This window comes from Equus asinus, chromosome 21 (assembly GCF_041296235.1).
Source record: "Equus asinus isolate D_3611 breed Donkey chromosome 21, EquAss-T2T_v2, whole genome shotgun sequence".
Classification (NCBI taxonomy): Eukaryota; Metazoa; Chordata; class Mammalia; order Perissodactyla; family Equidae; genus Equus; species Equus asinus.
Genome location: NC_091810.1, coordinates 58,226,455 through 58,246,708, shown reverse-complemented (window position 1 = coordinate 58,246,708; position 20,254 = coordinate 58,226,455). Strand labels below are relative to the sequence as shown.

At 45.7% G+C, this 20,254-nt stretch overlaps 1 protein-coding gene across 3 annotated transcripts in view; it reads right to left on the bottom strand.

Moving 5' to 3' along the window:
- The window catches only part of SCN10A (sodium voltage-gated channel alpha subunit 10), a 92,655-nt gene that overhangs the window by 23,779 nt on the left and 48,622 nt on the right, over positions 1-20,254 (bottom strand). For all 3 annotated transcript variants that reach the window (XM_044754935.2, XM_070492845.1, XM_070492846.1), the window contains 5 exons: positions 9,118-9,477; positions 7,143-7,589; positions 5,637-5,774; positions 3,875-3,998; positions 2,714-2,868 (listed from right to left, as the gene is read on the bottom strand). In XM_044754935.2, coding sequence (XP_044610870.2) covers positions 2,714-2,868; positions 3,875-3,998; positions 5,637-5,774; positions 7,143-7,589; positions 9,118-9,477 — 1,224 coding nt within the window. The remainder of the gene's footprint in view (positions 1-2,713; positions 2,869-3,874; positions 3,999-5,636; positions 5,775-7,142; positions 7,590-9,117; positions 9,478-20,254) is intronic.

Here is a 20,254-nt window from a genome sequence, read left to right as displayed (position 1 = left end):
TCTGTCTCACTGGTAATCAAGGAAATTCAAATGAAAAGAAGATGTCTTTTTTTTTTTTTTTTTTATCAGGTTGGTGAAGATGGAAAAGCATGGGTGGCAGGGGGTGAGGGGACCCAGCGTTAATATGCCTATGGGGAAGCGGCTTCTCTCATACATGGCCTGTGGGAGCGAAAACTAGTTCGGTCTTTTGGGAATCTAATTTGGTAATATGACTCAAAGCTTTTAGAAACCCAGCAATCCAGCAATTCTACCTTTAAGAATTTATCCTAAGGACACTAGATGTTGTTGGTGCCCCACCTAGATCCTGTTTGAGGGGCCAGCTGCCATGAATGTTGGCTGTGAACAGCTTGCAAACGTCCCCCTTTCCTGAGGACTTCCCTGGGCTGAAGGGACCTGCCTCCACCTTTGGGGGTTCTATCCCCACTCTGGGGGCAGCGCTCAGCCAGTGACTGACTAAGGGTTTAAAAGGCCTCAAGGTGGGAGAGCTCTGGGGCGTCCTTTATGCTTCAGAGCTCCAGAGGGATCAGACTGAGGCTGGACTTCATCGGAACCCACGTCTTTTCCCAGCTCCTTTCCTTGTTCAGTCCTGCTTCCCTCACAGGCTCCACCTTGGAGCGCTCCCTCCACAAACTTCACAAAAATCTCTGCTTCCGATTCTGCCTCTATGACTAGACCTAAGACAGGAAATAAGCCAATGTCTCCAAAAGAGTGTGCTTAAGGATGCTCAGTGCTTATTAGAAGTAAGCAGAGGGATGAGTTAAATAAATTATGGCACATTCCTGTAATGGAACACAGTCCTTAAATGAGCTAGGAGGAGCATATTTACTGAGAAATTACAGAATGCATAAATGTGGTTTCAGTTTTGTAATATTTATGTAACATATGCATAAGAAAGATGGGAAGGAAGTATACCAAAATGTTTTCAAAGTGAGATTCTCTTTGAGTGATAGGAAAATGGGTGATATTTTTTCTTTGCATTTTCCCATAATTTCCGAGCTTTTTTTTTTTTGCACTTTACTTTGTCAGATGAAAACTCATGTTATTTTTTTAAAAGCACTCAAAGTGAAAGCATAAGGAAGACTAAATTTGGTGCCAGCCTGTTTAGTCCCTTGGGGAAGGAGATGAGGGGGAGAGGGGAGAGCGGCTGGGTGGGGCCAGCAGCTGGCACAGGATCTGAGCACCCTGCTGGGAGGAAGGGGGAGCAGCTGGGTGTGTGGAGAAGTGGTCTAGAGAGAAGGAAAGGAGCAAGGGAGAGGGCAGAAGAGAAACGAGGAGAGAAGGCCCATGGGGAAAGCCTGGAGCCAGCGGGGTAACGAGGAAAGTGCCTCGTCAGCAGCAATGGGGTTATTATTTTCATCCAGGAGGACAGGAAGGAGGGAAGGGTAGGTGTGGAGAAAGCACTGCCCAGCCTCCTCTTGCCCTGCATGGTGGCCTCTGCACCCAGCACTGTCCCGAGACTGCCATTCCAGGTGGAATCATTTCCCTGGGCCGGGGCAACGGGCGCCTTCAGAGGCTGCCACACCCTCTCCACTCACCCAAGATGGCAGAGCAGCCCAGCTCCTGGAAACTCTCTTCTCCCTCAGCACAAAGCCATTGCTGGCCTGGTTTTCCTCCTACCTCTCAGATCATGCCTTCTCACCTGCCTTTGCTCCCCTCTAAGGTGGAGGCCATACTCTGAGCAGTGTTGGCACCTTCCTGGGAAATCTGGCATTTAAGTGGGTGCCCAGATATTCAGTAGATTGTTTTCAGGAACAAATGACACCTGACGGGTAAGACAAGTGAAAACACTTGGAGCCATGTGTCAGGAGAGTGGGGCTCTAGTCCCAGCCCTTTAACTAATTAGCTGGGACCCCAGGAAGGTCCTCTCATGTCTTTGGGCTGTAACTTCCTCATCTGGAAAATGTGAACAGCTGGGAATGATGAGTCCCTTCCTATGTCTATGTCTACCTAGGTCCATTGGGAAGATCGGTTGAGATTGTGCCTAAGCCGTGGTATGGAGAGAAGCATCCTTCCTCATCCTCCAAAGCCAGGCCTTCAGCAAGGGGTTAGGAAGTGTCTCCTAACTCAGAATCTCTATGCCTGTAAGACCTTATTATTCATATGTGGTCTATGGACCAGCAGCATCAGCATCACCTGGGAGATTGTTGGAAATGCAAATTCTCAGGGCCCACCCCAGATCTACTGAATTAGAATCTGCAGCTTAACAAGCTCCCCAGGTGATTCAATTTTGAGAGGTGCTGTGAGTAACGGTATGATTTGATTGAATAAGTAATAGTATTTGCAAGAGGCTTGATAGGAGAGGGAAGGATGGTCCTGTTTGCACTGGGCCTTCGGAGAAGGCCAGTGTGTTTGGGAAGTCAGAGTGGGAAGTCAGGGGCTTTGGGGTCAAACGGGGCAAAGTTAGGTTTGGCTACTGACAAGCCGGGTAACCTTGGACAAGTTCCTTAAGCCCTTTGAGTGTCAGTTTTCCTGTCTATAAAGTGGGGTGCATACACTCATTGCTTGAAATACTTGCAGCTAGGTCTAGCAGGCCATGACACGGACACCTCAAGCACCTGCCATACCCTGCTGCTAAGAGGAGCCCGTGCTGGGCGGCAGCTCTCCTTCCAGCCACAGGTTGGGAACTTTCAGCCCAGGAATCAGGGGAGCCCCCTGATGCAGCTCCAGCGCCTTTGGATGGTGGGTTTGGGGCAGGGACCCCACCTTCCCTTACCAGAGACCCGCTGCTGAGCAGGATCATGAAGATGATGAAGCTCTCAAACCAGCTGTGCTCCACGATGCGGTAGCAGGCCTTGCGCACCTGCCAGCCGGTGGCCCATGGAGACTTGGAGGTGTTCACTTTGCAGCAGGGACAGTGGCGAATGCAGCCTGTGGGGAGAGGTGACTGATGGTGAGTGATGTTCTCCTGAAAAAGGAGGAGCATTTTTGCCCTAGCCCTGTAGGAAAACCGCTCTGCTGGGAAACCCACTTGCCACCCCTTTGGAAAGGAATTCTCTCCTGGAATATGAGAGAAGCAGGGTTCCTTTTAGGCAGTGACTCAGTCCTGCGCTTCAGGAGTTCCTCTCCACCATAGATCTTGCCAGTCATCTCCTCCCCAACCATCTTCCTTCTTAAAGATCATATTAGTGGTCCCTGTCCTTATGTCCACTCATCTCTGGAAGCCTGACAGGCCATCGGGCCTGGGCCTGGGGATGTCTGAGGGGCTACGTCTTGAACCCATGCTGAACATGACTGGGATGGGGCCTGGGTCCAGCCCAGCCCAGGGTCATGTGCAACTGGAAACTCAATGAAGTGTTTTCTTTTTTTTAATTTTAATTTTTTATTATTGAGGCCACAATTACTTTCATAGTATGAGTTACGTGTTTATTCATTTATTACACAAAGATCTGTTGAGAACATAATGTGCCTTGCAGTTCTAAACATTGAGGAAAAGGAAGAGTAAGACACAGTTCTGCCTGTCAGAGGTACACAAAGGACTGAGGGGCACAGATACGTCATGGCCCTCCTCTGAGTCCTTTATGTCCCTGATGGAGAGCGTTTATGATGGTGACCATGTTTTCTCTTTTCAACCTCAAGAGGGCTGGTTTATACCTCAGGGAGGTGTTTTTGAGGGTGATGAGGAAGGCACAGCATCCTTTGTCATGTCTGACGTGGCACAAGATGCAGATCCCACCAGTAGGCTGCTGCGAGTTGTGGCATTTGTGTTTGATGCTGGCCCTTCAAGCGGGAGTGAGGCAGCAAGGGGCCCTGTTTGTCTGTCTCTTGTGGACCCCCTGCCAGGGCCCTGGACACAGAGGTGCCAGATGAGTGCTTGCTGAACCGCATTCTGGCCCAATTAACATCAGTGTGAGGAGGCCTGGGGCTGCCACTTTACCTTCTGTGAAGCAGTCATCTGGCTCTTCAAGGTCATCCGCCAGCTCAGGGATCTTCCTCAGGATCTCCTCAGGGTCTGGGAAGTCCACTGTGCTGCCTTCTGAGGAGCTCGTGTCATCCACTCCCTGCAGGGCAGAAGCCCAGGGCAGTGAACTCAGCTTTCTGAGGGGTCAGTGACTCTGCACACAGTCACTGCAGGTCTCACTGACCAAGAGCCCCGAGATGCAGGGAGAGCCCCTGAGGCTGGCCCCCCCCACGGCGTCCCTTGCGTGTTTGGTGCCTCTCCAGCCGAGGCCCGGAGCAGTGATGCTCTCTGCGGAGCCTCAGAGGTTTAGCTGTGCAAGGCTTTAAACCTCCAGGCCCCTGATGGAGTGCTGGCGATGGCCCGAGACACCATAATTACACCCATAAAGACTCTCAGCATTCACTGGGCTTGAATATTTAATCATGGAGCAATGCTGTGGGGGCCCTGCTGCCCTCCTGGCAGCTCCAGCCCTATAATGTCTCCAGATGAATTCAATTAGGAGTTGAAGCTGCTCTCACATTAGTAAACCTGATAGCTTGGCTAATGGACCCAAATGGTGGGTGGGTCCCCATCTGTCACTGTCAGGCCCCTCCCTGCCTGGCCAGGGTTGTGGACAAAAAAGCAAAAACAAAAACAAAACCAATATCCAGCAGTGGTGTGCTGAAAACATTGAGTAGAAAAAACTAGCCAGGGGAGCCCTTAGCATCTCAGCAGGAAAAACGACATCCACGTGTAGAAGGCAGCAACCCTCACCCAGCCAGAACCAAGCGGCTCGTGTTTACTCAGGGCCCCCAAATCCCATCTCAGCCCACCCTCTTATCTTACCCTGCTGGGGTCAGCCTGGCCCAGGGGCACACAGCCAGTAGCTGACATTCCTCAGGCTGAAGGGCTTGATAACTTGGGGATGAATGATGTCTCCCTTATCTTTGCCCAGCCCAGTGCCTGTTCCAGTGTCAGCGCTGAGTGGCTAGGTGTGAAGTGAAATCCCTGAGTTTCATACAGCGCTATTAAAGACGCTAAATCTTTACAGACACCTCTTTCCCTACAGCTTGTTTTCTTTAAAGGTTTGTAATGAAACCACCAAGTTTATTTTTACCTCTATAAGACATTCCTAAACCCTGATTCTTGTTCCTGCTCCGTCTGCGTAAGGCTGTCAGGACACCACTCACTACAGACAGCCTCTCCAGAGCAGCAGAATGTTTTTGGTTTGAGAAAATGATGCCGACAAAAGAAAGCCGGGGGTGCGGGTCACAGAGAAGACTTCCTCAACCACGGGCCACACCCACTTTCATCTGCGGGCTTGGAAAGATACTTAACTCTCCCTGTGCAATGTCTTTTGTTTCCTTTTTTCTTGGCTGTCATTTTCTGGGCATTTATTCCATTTCAGGCGGGAGCTAAACACTTGACAAACAGCATCTCATTTAAGCTTCCAAAGAATCCTAACAGGTAGGCATTACCATTCAGTTTCACAGATGAAGACACCGAGGCTCAGAGAGGTGGAGCAACTGGTCCTCGGGCCCCCCCTCCACCCCCCCCCCCCCCCCCCCAGCTTGTGGAACCTCACTCTTCCCGCTGAAATCACACTGACTGGCCCAGAGGTTAGGAGGGACTTTGAAAATTCCCAGAAGGAGACATGAGGTTATGCGATAGTCTGGAGACCCCCTCCTCCAGCTCCCACAGTCGCACGGGACAGTGTCCGGCAGGCTGTTCAACCTCTCTAGCAAGCTCACATACCCACCTCTGCAGCGGCCTGAGCAGCAGCCTCGTCTTTCCACTTCTCACCCAGGTAGGGAGCCAGGTCCTCAGAGGACATTCCAGAGCCTGGGCTCCTGGGTGCCAGGTGGTCCTCACACTGCCCGACTTGCTGCAACTGCTCCTGAAAGTGAGAGGAGGTCCCAGCTGGGTCCCTGTGCCCACCCACAGCTGGCCACTTCTAAATTTGAAGAGATCTTGTACCTCATGGTCTGCCAGAGCTGAGGACCTAATATATGCAACTAATACACATTTATATATGCACACATACGCACACTTGTGTGAAGTGAGTACGGAGATGCTATGGCCAGATAGATGTTTAACTCTTGGCTGCATTATGTATGAACTGTGTGACCTTAGGCAAGTTATTTAACCTCTCTGATCTTCATTTTTCCCATCTGCAAAATTGAGAAGGTAAGATCAACTTCATTTGGTTATTTTGATGACTGAATATGTTGATGCTTGTAAAACACTTTGCATGAAGTACTTGGCTCAATAGACATTAGCCATGACCATTATTACTTGTCTAGAGGTCACACTGGTAGCGGACTTGGCCATCTGGAGTCCTCCGAGAATCCCAAAGTAACTGAAAATGCCTGTGAGTGGAGACAGCCGTCACAGAGTTCATGTCCTTTACTCTGGGGATGGTGACGCTCTGCCCTAGGCTGTCACCCAGACAAAGGCATGTAAAATATGGCAGCTGATAACAGCAGCTGCTGGAACACAAGAGAAGTGACAGCTGCAGGGGACGAAGGCTATGGAAGAACTACAGACTCAAAGCACAGCTGTCTGAGGCCAGCGGCCCTGTGTGTCCCCAGGCCCCACAGGAATCCCTGCCTTCCCACATTGTGCAGAAGCGCGTGCCCCGAGTCATTGAGAAGAGGTTAACGAGGGTTGATCTACGAGCTCAAGGTAGTAGGGAACTGTGCAAAATGTTTACAAATATATATTACCAAAAGGCTTAAGTGTGCTTTAAATTCTTTGGTGTCAAAAGGAACAGGTGTCATTTTCCTGCGACAACCCTGTCAGGAAAAGCTGGATAAATGAGTCACATAATGATCAGGACTCCTTAGGCTTCTGGTGAAGATTAGACCAGCCTTGCTCTTGGACAACATCCTGTTCTTAAAGGAATCTCATTAGCATCTCAGCACAGAGCCTGGTTTGGGCGGATGAAGGGCAGCTGTGTGAAAGACAATCCAGGCACCTCAAAGTGGCCTGAGGCGCACGCGCCACCCCTGCGCCCTGCCTGCCTAGGGGAATTCTGATTCTTTCTTCCAGGCTCTGCCCAGATGCTGCCTCCTCTGGAAAGCCTGGCATGGCTTATGCTTCCTCACGTCAAGGGCTCCTCTGCCTGGCTTTCCCAGGGCTCTTCAAGGCTGTGCCAGCCCTGATGTTGGAAAACCTCTTATCATAATTTCCCTTCTGCTCCCGATCCCTCCAGCCCTGAGACCCCTCCCTGCTTCCTGTGGCTGTCCCATGGGACAACTCTCACCTGCCCTTGGGGGCTCGCTTCCTCCCCGGAGCTCCGAGCATCCTCCTCACCATCCTCCTCCAAGTCCTCCAGGTCAGATTCACCCTCGGCAATGGGCACAGAGACCCACACATTAGGATTGGTGATGAAGTCACTGTGGTCATCCCTGGGGCCTGTGAGAGCCGGGACCCCTGCAGGGCTCCCCATGGCTGTGTTGGCAGCAATGTGGCTCTCGGCTTTGGGGCTGGACAGTGGGAGTTTCACCACGAGCTGGGGCTCTGCCTTGAACCGGGAGAGCAGGCAGGGCCTGCTGAAGAAGCTGCAAAGGGCCTTCCTGGTGCGACGGCCAAACGCCTGGATCCGTGCCAGGGCCGCCTGCAGGTTGTTCACCTCCCCGTCGTCCTCTGGGGCCGTGAGGTTGTCAGCGCTGAAGGAGTTCAGCAGCAGGGCAATGAACAAGTTGAGCACCTGGAGAGGAAAATTAGAACAGGAAGATCCCTCAGTCACTGAGCTGAGCCCCCATGGCCCAGGAGGCTGACAGCTGGGTACCAGGACGGCCACACCTGGGCCTCCCCCTGCCTTCCCAGGATGCTTTCCCTCTTGGGGGAATGGGCATTCTGAGAGTAATTGGGAGGAGCCTTGAGGATGTCCCAAGTGTCCTGCCTCATGTGGACAAGGCCTGGAAGCACATTCTCCCCCAGAGAGGAGGATCACCCCTGCTGAGTGAAGGGACATTCAGGGACAATATATAAGAGCAGACAGGGCCTGCCCTAGGACCAGCCTCATGTGCCAAAGCCCTGGGTTCACTCTGGAATGCTGGGCACATCTCCTCACTGCTTCCAACTTCACGTTCTTCACCTGTAAGGAGGAAATGGGGACTCCCGACCTTTTGGAGTGGTTGTGAAGAGGACATGACACGAGGGATGTAAAATTGCTCAGAGAGGCAGACTTCCTGCCTGAGGCTTAGGGGCCCTTGTGGCTCTGCAGGGATGGGGAGCTCAGCCTGGAAGAGAGGAGCTTTGGCCAGCCTGCCACTTGGGAATGCGGACAGAAGGTGTCTCTGGCTCAGGGAACCTGGTGGGAAAGACTTCTGAAGAGTCTGGATTTGTGTTTTCATCCCTTTCTTGGTTTAGCTTTCTCTTGTCCGTAAAAACTTTTATGGGAAAAGAATCTAAATTGGGTGACTTCCAGGGCAATGAGAAGGGGTCTCCTAGAAGACAGGCAGGCAGTGCTGGGAGACCAAGGGCACCCAGAACTGCTGTGGGTGGAGGCAAGCTGAGGGCAAGGAGCCTGGCTGGGACAGAGAAGGAGTGCTGGGCCAACTGGCAGGAGGGGCTCCAGAAGGGCTCCCCCCAAACCTTGGAGTGGATTCTATTATTGTCATTGTGGTGCTGGATGTTGTGCATGACCCAGCTTCTCTCTTTCATCTTGTCCCGTTGTGCATGCCCTCCTGTTGCTAGCTAGGACCTGTGTAGCTTGGAGAAATCAGTCAGCTCTTACTCCCTTGAAGGAAAATATCTTCAAAGACCCCCTGGAACGGGGAAGGAAATTTTTCCTTCAACAACTAACAGCTAGCATTTATTGAGTTCCTGCCATAGCCCAGACACTGCACTGGGCAATTTGCATATGTCATCTCCTGTAATTTAATTCTTGCAGTAAGCCCATGAGTAAGCACTGTCTGCTTGATTTTAAGGAAATTAAAGCTCGGAGAAACTGTCTCTTGCACTGGGTCACCCAGCTTTACTAGTGGTGGAGCTGGGATTCTAAACCAGGTGTTTCCTTCTCTGTCCTATGTGCTCACTCTAGCAAGTCAGGATGCCTCCCAGGGGACAGTTCTTATAATGTAGCCCTCATGACTTTGAAAAGGTTGAAGATGTTTCAGTCAGGGAGGTACAATGTGGGCATAAAAATGTGCCGTGACAGAGTCGTTTAGGATAACCCAGGAGTCTCCTCCATTGCCCCAAAAACAGTGCTCCCGGTGAGGGTCAGCACTCACCACCAGGTTCCCCAGCAGCATCACCGACAGGAAAAGGATGAGGCATATGGATTTCTGGCCGACTTCCATGCAGGCCCACATGTTCTCAATCCACTCTCCACAGAGGATGCGGAAGACGATAAGGAAGGAGTGGAAGAAGTCATACATGTGCCAGCGTGGCCATTCCTCATTGGGTGCAGAGATAATGCGCCTCTTGTCACAGTAGCTGTCCCCGAGGAGCTGCTTGCCAACCAGAGCGAAGACAAAGACAATAATGGCCAGGATGATAGTGAGGTTCCCCAGAGCCCCCACTGAGTTTCCGATGATCTTGATGAGCGTGTTTAAGGTTGGCCAGGACTTGGCCAGCTTGAAGACCCGCAGCTGCAGAGAAACAGAATGTGTTTGGTCCTGGTGGCTGTTCTATCATCTTTCATCTCAAGTCCTGGCCAGAAAGCAAAGGTCTGGGAAAAGCACAAGCAGCTCATTCCACTATTTTGGGGTGCTCCCTGGAAGCTGCTTGCAGAGACCTTTCTTCCTGTGTCCTCAGGTAGCCAGAAATATGACCAGTCCTCTATGGTCCCTACATATCAGTGTGCTTCACTGATTGTGGCAAAGTCAGGGGTCTTACTCTAGGCTGATGGTCTTGCCACATGTACTCTGCTCTGTAGCCACAGGCATCCTGAATGTGGGCCTATGCTTTGTGGGATGGAGCTGACAAATATGCAAGAACAGTCCACTTTTGAGCCAAGAGAGGCTAGCCTCCTGCAGCGGGGCCATGGCCCCTGCATTTGAGAGGTACTGGCTACTCGCCTGTTGGGGCATTTCTCATCTCGGGGCTGTGGACACCATCTGTTGCCCCCACCAGCTCTGAAATGGTAGGTATCTGTGATTTCATGGACTCAGCATTCATATGTTTATTTAATTGACCAACCAAACTGCCCATCTTATTGAACACCAGCCACGCATGTGCGTGACACCGTGCTAGCCTGTGAGGTGTATGGAGAGAGGTATGTGGACTCCTGCCCTCGTGGACTAATGGTTTAGTTACAGAGACAAGGCAAAGACCCAAAAAATCTTCATTGTAAACTCAAATGTTCTAAGTCCTACAAGACAGTGAAAGCACCGTGTACGAAGATGTATAAACACTTAAAAAATACATTTGTATGGTTCTCCAATTTGTTAGAAAGAAATGTCTGGGCTTGGCTGTCATGGGGTGTTTATGAAGCACCTGCTAAGAGCCAGGCTCTGCCCTAGGTGCCAGGCTGCCCTGCTGAGCAGAACAGAGCAGTGACAGTTCTGGCTCCCACACAGCAGTGAGTAAGTCCTCAGGGAGGAGGTTTAATGCTCTTATACAGGAAGTTCCACATCTGCTTCTCCATGTGATGGGGGGTCCATGTTCACCTTAAACCTAATCTGGAACTCATTCTCCTCATACTGGAAGCAGAGCTTTAAACACCAGTTCTGTGGGGCTGGACAGAGAGGCAGCTGACAACACAAATAAAAACCAAGTGTTAATCACTGGACAGAGCCCTTTTGTGGAGAATATTGGGAGAAGGCAGTTTCCTTAGCAACGTGATTGATAAAAGTTTCCATCCTCACAGTAGACTCTGGATAAGTGCAAGAGCAGAGGCTGGAGTAGGGCCCTGACACAGGATCACAGCCACCCACCACGCCACAGAGCCTGTGGGGTGCAACTGGAGACAGTGAGGGTCACTTGAGGGCCACTTGAGCAAAAAGACCAGGCGCTGCCTCTTGCCTTAATTGCGCTTGGCTAACAATTTCCACTGGTTCCGGTGGGGTGGGAGGGGGAGAGTTTAGAAATGACTATTAGAATCCCCTTAGATAGCAGTTTGTTGTCGGTAATTAAGCTTATGTTAAACTGTACACAAATTGTGTATAATTCTCATTAGAGGGCATGAATGGAGTCCTCCTCTATTAATTCTTTTGTTGTCTTTATAAAGGGTAAGAAAACGGGATCCCTCTACTTGCTGTTCCAGAGATGTCTGGGGTTGGAGGCCCCTACTGTTAGTCAGTCAGTCAACATTCTCTTACAGAGTTCCTGCTGCTGGGCTGTGGTGCCCCAAACAACATGACTCACTCTTGCTGATGCCTAGAATGAGTGGTCCCCCATCCAGTTGTTCTCTGTAGTTTTTCCCAGCTTAGCATTACATTAAAGGAATTTCTTCATATTATCACATAATATTTATAAACTATTGCTTTTAATAGCTGCTGAATATTCCTTCACATTTAATTAACCATTTCTCTCGTTAATCTCAGAATTAATATAAAAATTTCTATTTAGAGGGAAAAAAGACTGGCAGGAAATAAACCAAGCTGGTAACATGGATATATTTTGTATAGAAATATATCCAAATATTTCCAATCTTCGAGTCAAGCTTTTCTATATTTTTCAACTTACTTTAATGAGGTTGCTTTACTTTTAGAATAGAATGAAAGGTAAGTCTAATATCCATCCTCTACTTGGAGGTCACCACTTGGTGATGACGTGGACTTTGCACTTGTAAAAACTATCAGAAGACAGGATAATATGGTAGACTACATTGGGCCCTCCTTGGCTTCCTCTTTCCATCAAAAAATTACTAAACATGCTGAATGACAAAATCTTAAGTGTATCGATAATCTGTCAATAAAGTAATTCTTCAGTAAAAAGCTAAATAAATATGGGAATTCAGAGATATAAACAGATTACTGAAGCTAGCTTTTTCTCTGAAGACATTTGCAAACTTGGGTGAGTCTGAGCATAGGTTTTAATGGTCTCGTGAGGCCTGGGGAGCAGGAAACACAGCCCAGGGCCTGGCTAAGATAGAGAGTCTAACAGGAATTTCTCCCCCCATTAGGACTAGATTCCAAAGAGCCAAACCCTCCATGTGAGGACAAACTAGAAATAAACCCAGGAGAAAGCAAGGAAAAGTAAATGTCTAGTGCCAGACACCAGGCAGAGGGGGCAAAAATTGACACCGAGAATTTGGAACCCCGAAGTGGTGCTTACATAGGACTTTAGCAGGAACTCACACTTCCTAGGTATTTCAAGCTGAGGCTTTGATTTAGAGCAATCCTACAAAGTGCCCTCCAGGAGTCAACATAAACACCCTCTGAAGGAACCAACCTGCATCCCGGGTCTCAAAGCATCCCCCTCAAAGGGCCTAAGAGTTGCAGTAAAAAACAAACGAGTACAGAAATAATGAGGCACCACGAGTGAGGGAGATCCAGAAGAAACCAGAGATGTGGAAACAGCCATTCCATTTCTTCAGGTAATAAAATTATTAGCCATGGATGACAGTATAATTAGATACAATATGCTTAAAGAAATAAAATACAGACTTGAACGTGTGTGCGGAGAACAAGAAACTATAAATAATAATCAAGAAGTTTTGAAAGATAACTAAATGGAACTTCTAGAAATGAAAATATAACACAACATCAAAAACTCCATGGAAGAGTTTCACACCAGATTTGGGACAGTGATTAGTGGTTCAGAAGAAACTGTCCAGAATGCAGCCCAGAGAGATATAAGATAGAAAATATCAAAATGATGCAAAAGACGTGGAGGATAGAGTGAGAGAGTTTAACATACATCTAATTAAAATCCAGAAGGAGAAGAAATAGAAGGGAGTGGAGCCTATATTTGTCCAGATAATGTCTTGGAATTTTCCAGAACTGAAGAGAATCAAAAATCTACAGATTGAAGAAGCCGGTGAATCCTAAGCGTTATTAATAACAAGAAAACCAGACCTACACACATGATAATGAGATTGCAGAACACCAAAGACAGAGAGAACTTTTTAAAAGCATCCAGAGAGACAGGAACAACAGTTGAATTGGAAGCTGACTGCTCATCAGAAACAACAGAGGCCAGAACACTGTGGAATAATATCTTCAATGAATTGAGGTCAAAGAATTATCAACTAGAATTTTATGTCCATAAGAAATACCTCTCAAAGACAAGGGCAAACTGAATGGCAAATTTCAGATAAACAAAACTGAGAGAGGTGACTGCCAGAAGGCACTCACTAAAAGAAATTCTAAAGGTGTGCTTCAGGCAGAAGGAAAGTGAACCCAGAAAGAAGATATTATATGAAGAATGTATGAAGAGCAAGAACATGCTAAGGATGGGAATGAGTCTAAACAAACGTTGAATGGATACGGCAATAATGTCTCCTGGGGTAGGGCAGAGACTGGCTATATGGTCGCCACTCACTTTTGCTCCTCTCAGCCACAAAAGGAGACCACTTTCCAGCTCTCCTTGCATACAGTTGAGGTTGTGTTATTAGATTCTGGCTGATGGAATAGAGATGGAGACAAAAGTAATGTATACTACTTTCAGGCATAGCCATCAAACACCACGCGCTTTCTCTTCCCCTCCAGTGGCCACCATAGAGCCCAGCCATTGTAGACAGTGACTTCACACCATCCTGGATCCCTGAGTCACTACCTGGAGCAGACACTCCAGGAGAGCTTCCCAACCAGCTTTGAACACGCTGTGAAACATAAACCTCTATTATGTTAACTCACAGATTTAGAGATTGTCACTTCAACTAGGTGTACTTATCTTGAGTAATGTAGAAATTGATACATTGAAAAGAGCTTTTGCCCTTTCAAAAACATTGAATGTGTGACCCTGGCCTAGTGATCATGTGATGGACGACAAGGAAACGGACATAGGAAGGCTTGGAAAGTGTTGATCTCTGTTGCAGTGGCAAAACTATTACCTGCAAAAATGCTGGGGCAGGTCATGAGCCTCCTGAGCCAGCAGTCCTAGGGGAAGCTTTTCTAAAACAGAACCTTAGCATTGTGCCAGTTAGAATTGTTTATGTCTGTCCAGATGTAATAAGAAAGAGATTAGCTCAGGGGATGTTTGGCTGATTAATAAGAAACAAAAGGAAACAGAATACAGAAGTTTAGAGCCTTGAAGTTTTAGGAAAGTACACTGCTTTGGATCTTAAACAGTAAGCGACGGGATTAAGTCTTTAAGGGTTGAAGACCGGTTAAGTTTTTCAATGAAATGAAGTAAATCCTAGCAAAGATTGTATTAATGGTGTAGCCACCATTTGCGAGCCACCAGTTGAGAGAGACAGGCGTGGGGACAAGAAAGCAAAAAAAAAAAAAAAATAAAGTGAAATTGAGAGCTGTGTCAAAGAAAGTACCATGGGTGTGTGGGATGCAGAGTGGTCTGAAGCCGTGTAAGTTTTGAAGAAATTATATTACGAAAGAAACCATGAGCCCTGACTGAAAAAACCATTGACTGTTTACAACTTAAAACAAGCCTTGGCCATCTTTCCACAGGGAGGAGGCAGGCTTTGAAGGTTATACTGAGGCAAAGTCACTTCTTGAGGAGTCACACCTAAGGCTGACTGGCTTGCATCAGACTATGACGTGAGTGAGAAATAAGTCTTTATTGGGTTAAGCTACTCAGTTTTAGGGCTTGTTTGTACAACAGACAGAATTGTTTATCATTGATTAAGTCATATAGCTTTTTAAAAACAAGATAAAATGAAAATACGTAAAGTAATAGTAAGTTGGGAGGGGGTAATTGGAATGAAAAGTTGTCCTGGAAAGTAAAGATTTTAGCTAACTTTTGGCTTTGATTAAGTTAACTACTCATGCTGTAATTTCTAAGTTAACTACTCAAAAAATAAAAATAGAGTATTTGGTTCCCAAAGCAATAAAGGCGGGAAATGGTACAAGGGAAAAAACAGTCCAAAATAAATCAAGAAGAGAAAGAGAGCAAAAATAGTAGGGCGGATGAAGGAAATAGAAAACCCAAAATATAATGATAGACATACATCCAAATATATCAATATTCACAGTAAAATAAGTGGACCAAATGCTTTAGTTAAATGATGATGATTTGGATTGTCGTAACTGAATACAAACCCAAAATCTATATGCTATTTATAAGAGATATATAAAAACCCTGAAGATACATAAAGGCTGGAAGTAAAAGGATGGATAAAGATATGTCAGGCAAATTCTAAAAAAAATAAAACATGGATAGTAATACCAGGCAAAAAGATGTTTAAGGGGCTGACCCAGGGTGTAGTGGTTAAGTTTGCACACTCTACTTTGTCAGCCTGGGATTCGTGGGTTTGAATCCTGGGCATGGACCTACATACCACTCATCAAACCATGCTGTGGCACTGTCCCATATACAAAATAGAGGAAGATTGGCACAGATGTTAGCTCAGGGCCAATTTTCCTCACCAAAAGAAAGAAAAAGAAAAAAGAGATTTTTAAGGCAAAAAGCATTTCTAGGGATAAAGAAGATCAATTTTTACTGATAAAGGTTTCACTTTACTGAGAAGATATAAAACTTAAAATATGTATGCATTTAATAACACAGCCTCAAGATAGAACCATAAAGAGGAACAGATCATGCCATAATCATAGTGGGAGATATTTTTATACATTACCCTCTCAGTAATTGCTAGAACAAGCAGACAAAAATAAGAAGGGATATAGAATATTTGGACCACATGATGAACTGTCTCTACCCAATGGACATATGCGGAGTATTGCACCCTTCAACTGCAGAAGACACATTCTTTTCAAGTGCATAAGAAACATTTTCAATATACTGAGCCAAGAGGAAATTATCAATAAATTTCAAAGCATTAAAATCATACAGTGTATGTTCTCTGACTATAATACAATTAAGCCAGAACTCAATGGCATAAAGATAACTAGAAATACCACGTATGTTTTGAAATTAAGAACCATGCTTCTAATTAACCTTTGAGTCAAAGAATAAATCAAATTTGAAATTAGGAAATATTTAGAACCAAACAATAAGGAAAGTTCTACATATTAAAGCAGTTCTTAGAAGGAAACTGAGGTCTTAAATGAATATATTGGAAAAGAAAATAGGTTGAAAATTCCATCTTAAGAAGCTAGAAAAGAATAAAATATGTAGAACAGAGGATAAGTAAGGTAAGTAAGATAAGATGCAGGATTAATTGAAGTAGCAAACATTAATGAAGTAGAGAGGATCAACAAGCTAAAAGTCGGTTCGTTGAAAAGACTAATTAAATTGACCATCTCTGGCAAGACTAATAAAAAAAATGAGAGAAAGCACAAATCACTACTTTTAAAGAAAGAAAAAGGTAACATAAGTCCAGGTGATAGAGACCCTTCAGAGATAATAGCATAGCACACACAACTTTCTGCCGATAAACTTCCAACTTTAGATAAGAAGGAAAATTTTTAGAAAAATATAACTTACCAAAACCAATTTGAGAAATAGGAAACCTGACTATTTCCAGAGCCATTAAGAAAATTAAATCAGTAATGAAAAATCTTGACCTCCAGATTGTTTCATTAGTGAATTCTACCAAAGCCATAAGGAGCAAATAATTCCAATCTTACCCAAAGATTGGGTGTAGGAGAGAGAAATATTCTTCACCTCTTTTTATGGAGATGAGATAACCTTGATACCTAGACACTAAAGCCTGGTAAGGACAGTGCGAGTAAGAAACTCACAGGCCAACTATTACTTATCAATATGGATGCAAAGATTTTAAGCACATTATTAGCAAACTAAATCTTCTAATATATAAAACATCTATCAAGGTCAAGTTGGGTTTATCAAAGGAATACAAAGTTGATTTAACATTAGAAAATCAATTAATATAATTCACCACTTCAACAGATTAAAGAAGAAAATCATGTGATTGTCTTAACACAGAACAATTGTCTGATAAAGTTCATCATTTCTTCGTGATAAATATTTTTAACAAAAGAGAGCTTCCTAAACTGATGAAGGTTTTCTTTTAATCTCTAAAATAATCTGCCCTCAATATCGGACTTGATGAAATACTGAAAGCATTCTCTTTGAGATCAGGAAAATGGCACGGATGTCTACTATTAACGCTTCTTTTCAAAAGTGTGCTGGATGTCCTAATCAGAACAATAATGTAATAAAAAAACCCAAAATAGTGTAAGAATTAGAAAAGAAGAAACAAAACTCATTATTTGCATATGATATGATTGTGTAAAAAATTTAAAAGATTATATAGATAAATCATTAGAATTAAATGAGAGATTTCTGGATACAAAAATATCAAATAGCAAAATGCTACAAAAAGAAAAAAAAAGACAGAAAAGGACATTAAAAAGAGATTTCGAGGCCAGCCCAGTGGTGTAGTGGCTAAATTCATGTGCTTTGCTTCAGTGGTCTGGGATTCACAGGTTTGGATCCTGGGCGTGGACCTGCACACTACTGGTCAAGCCATGCTGTGGTGGCATCCCACATACAAAATAGAGGAAGACTGGCACAGATGTTAGCTCAGGGCCAATCTTCCTCAAGCAAAAAGAGGAGGATGGGCAACAAATGTTAGCTCGGGCCAATCTTCCTCACACACACACACACAAAAGAGAGATTTCATTTAGAACAGCATAATGAACTAAGGAGTTTCTAGGAATAAATCTAACAAAAGATATGGAGAAAATCTTTTGTGGAGAAAATTATAAAACTTTATGGAGAAGTTATAAAACTATTGAAAGATTGAAATAATTGGAGAGTATGCTATTTTCATAGATTGGAAGGCTACATAGTGTGAGGGTATATTTCTTCCTAAATTGATCTATAGATGATTGCAGCCCCAATAGAAAAAGATAACAGCTTTGTTTGTATGCAGGAAGTTGATTTTAAAATGAATATGGAAGTGCAGGGGCCAAGATATTTTTGAGGAAATAAAACAAGGTGGGCGACATGCCTTATAGACACAGATTCAAGGCCAGTGCAGTAACTGAGACAGTGTAGTATTGGTCCAAGGACAGGCCAATGGATTAAAGGATCAAGGCCTTAAATGATAGGAAGAGAAGGAATGGTACTTTAAAAGAGAGGAAGAAGCAAGAATGAAGACACAGAATTGCCGTTTCTTCCTTCTTCCCTTTTTTTCTTTCTTTCTTCAATCAGTAAGTATTTATTGAGTTCCTACTATGTGCTGGGGCTCCTGCTAGGCCCTTGAGATAGAATGGTAAACAAGAAAGCTCTGTTGTTTTTCTCATGGAATATCAGAATAATAGTAAACTGTGGGGGAAAAGGTTAGTTTGATGAGAGAATCCAACTGTAGAGAATGTGGTTGGGGAGGATCTTTCTGAGGGGGTGATGTGTGAGTTGAGCCAGGAAAGATGAGAATGAATGAGCTAAGTAAAGACTGGCGGAAAAGCATTCAAGGCAGAGGGAATAAACGTGCAAAGGCCTGGAGGCAGGAACAGGTTTGTTACATGTGAGGACAAGAAAGGAGGCCACTCTGGCTGGAGCAAAATGGGCAAGAGGAGATGTTTGGAGAAGCAGGCAGGCCCTGATTATGCAGAACTTTGTAGACCATCACGGGGACTCTGGATTTTTTCCTCACAGCGATGAGAAACCACTGAAGAGTTGTAAGAAATGCACCACACGAATGCAAGATTCTAATAATAGGAGAAACTGTATGTGTGTGTGTGTGGGGGGGATAATATGGGAATTCTCTGTACTATCTCCTCAGTTTTTCTAATAAATATAAAGCTGTTCTAAAAAATAAAGCCTCCTAATAAAAAATATGAAACTGATGTCTGGGCTGAGTGAATTTTCTGTGGTAATGTTCACAGCTCAGGTGCAGACATGGCAGAGGGAAATATTGGCTTCAATTCCATGTTAGGGTTTTGCCAAACACAAAAGTGTGAAGCGGCAGAGAGGAAAGGTGGTTGAGTCTGTTTTCAAGGGCATCATAATATTGGTGGACCGTGAAATCTAAGGCAGGTAACGAGGGAGGTGGAGATGATGGAGGCGGAGGACCAAATGATGCCAAGAAAGTGTGGGGCTGGTGGCCGGGGCGTTGTGAGTCAATCAGGATCAGGACGGGGGCAGAGGGGAGACACCTGGAGAATTCTGTAGGCCCAGGCTGTGGAGTAAAACTGCCTATTTTTGGTTGTTTGAGACTGCTGGCTTCATGGAATCCCAACAAAAGTAGCACATAGACTTTAAAACACCAAGCTTGTGTTTTCCAAAGTATTCCAAAAATGTTCATATTTTATTAGGAAACTAACTTCGGGCCCTCCCAGGGCACAGGGAGGATGGAATCGTGCATGGATGGTTTCTGCTGACCACTAGCTTAGGGACCCGTCTCTTGTCCTCATTTTCTAGGTGCTTAGAGAAATCTGTCCATCTGAAAGTGTGATCTAATTCTGATCTTCTCAGGTTTCCAGGTTATGCATCAGGAGCTCTGCAGGCTCACTCTGCCCTCTCCTCCACAGGATGGTGAGAGCACCATCCTCTCAGGCAGAGGTCGTAAACCAATGGCGCATGGCACAAATGCATCCAGGAACACGTTTTGTTTGACTTTAGAGTACTTCGTATAAAATTGGATTCGTAGCCAATATTAAAAATATTCACATAAAGATCTACATTTCTGTTTCTTGTGAAAAATTGGAAACTATGGCAATAATGGACAAAATCACCTCTTTGGCTTAAGTCATGCTGATTTTTGTGTCTATGCCCCTCCCTGGAGTTGTCCTCCCTGTTGGCTCTGCCCAGGCAGGACCGAGTCGTCCCTGTCTGTTTCCATGGGACAAATATCCAGGGCCAATATCTCTCCCTTGCCAGTTTGATTTCATTGCCCACCTGGTTCCTTTAGGGTTTGAGTTTGCCACCCCGATGCGAGTAAATCAAGTCCAGGAGCTCAGTGCCATTTCGCTGGCTCCCCCAAGAGGGCCCCAAGCAGACCTTCTGGCCTAGAAGAGGACTTGGTGAGATTGCCGGGCATGCTTTCCTTCATCTCTCTCTGAAGCAAGACACAGGGCCCCCTGTTGGCACTGAGAGAATACTGAGAACAAGGGGCTCATGCTAAGAAGCCACACGATTTCTTCAAGCCTCTTGTCTACTCCCAAGGGTCGGTGAGGTGCCATGCTTCCTCCAGACGGCCTGGGGAACTGCAGGACCCCAGTTATCTCAGACTGTCCTCTTGGGAATCTGACAAATCTGATAGATATGGCTCTCATAAGAGCGGGTGACCTGTGGGTAGCGGGGCACTAGCAACTTGAATAGGGGATTCCTCCTTAAAGGGAGTCCCGGAGCTGAGTTTGGAGAAGAGCCAGGACATGAGGGTACTTGAAGGCAGTTTTTGAGGTGCACAAGACATTGGGGCTGTGATTCAGGGCA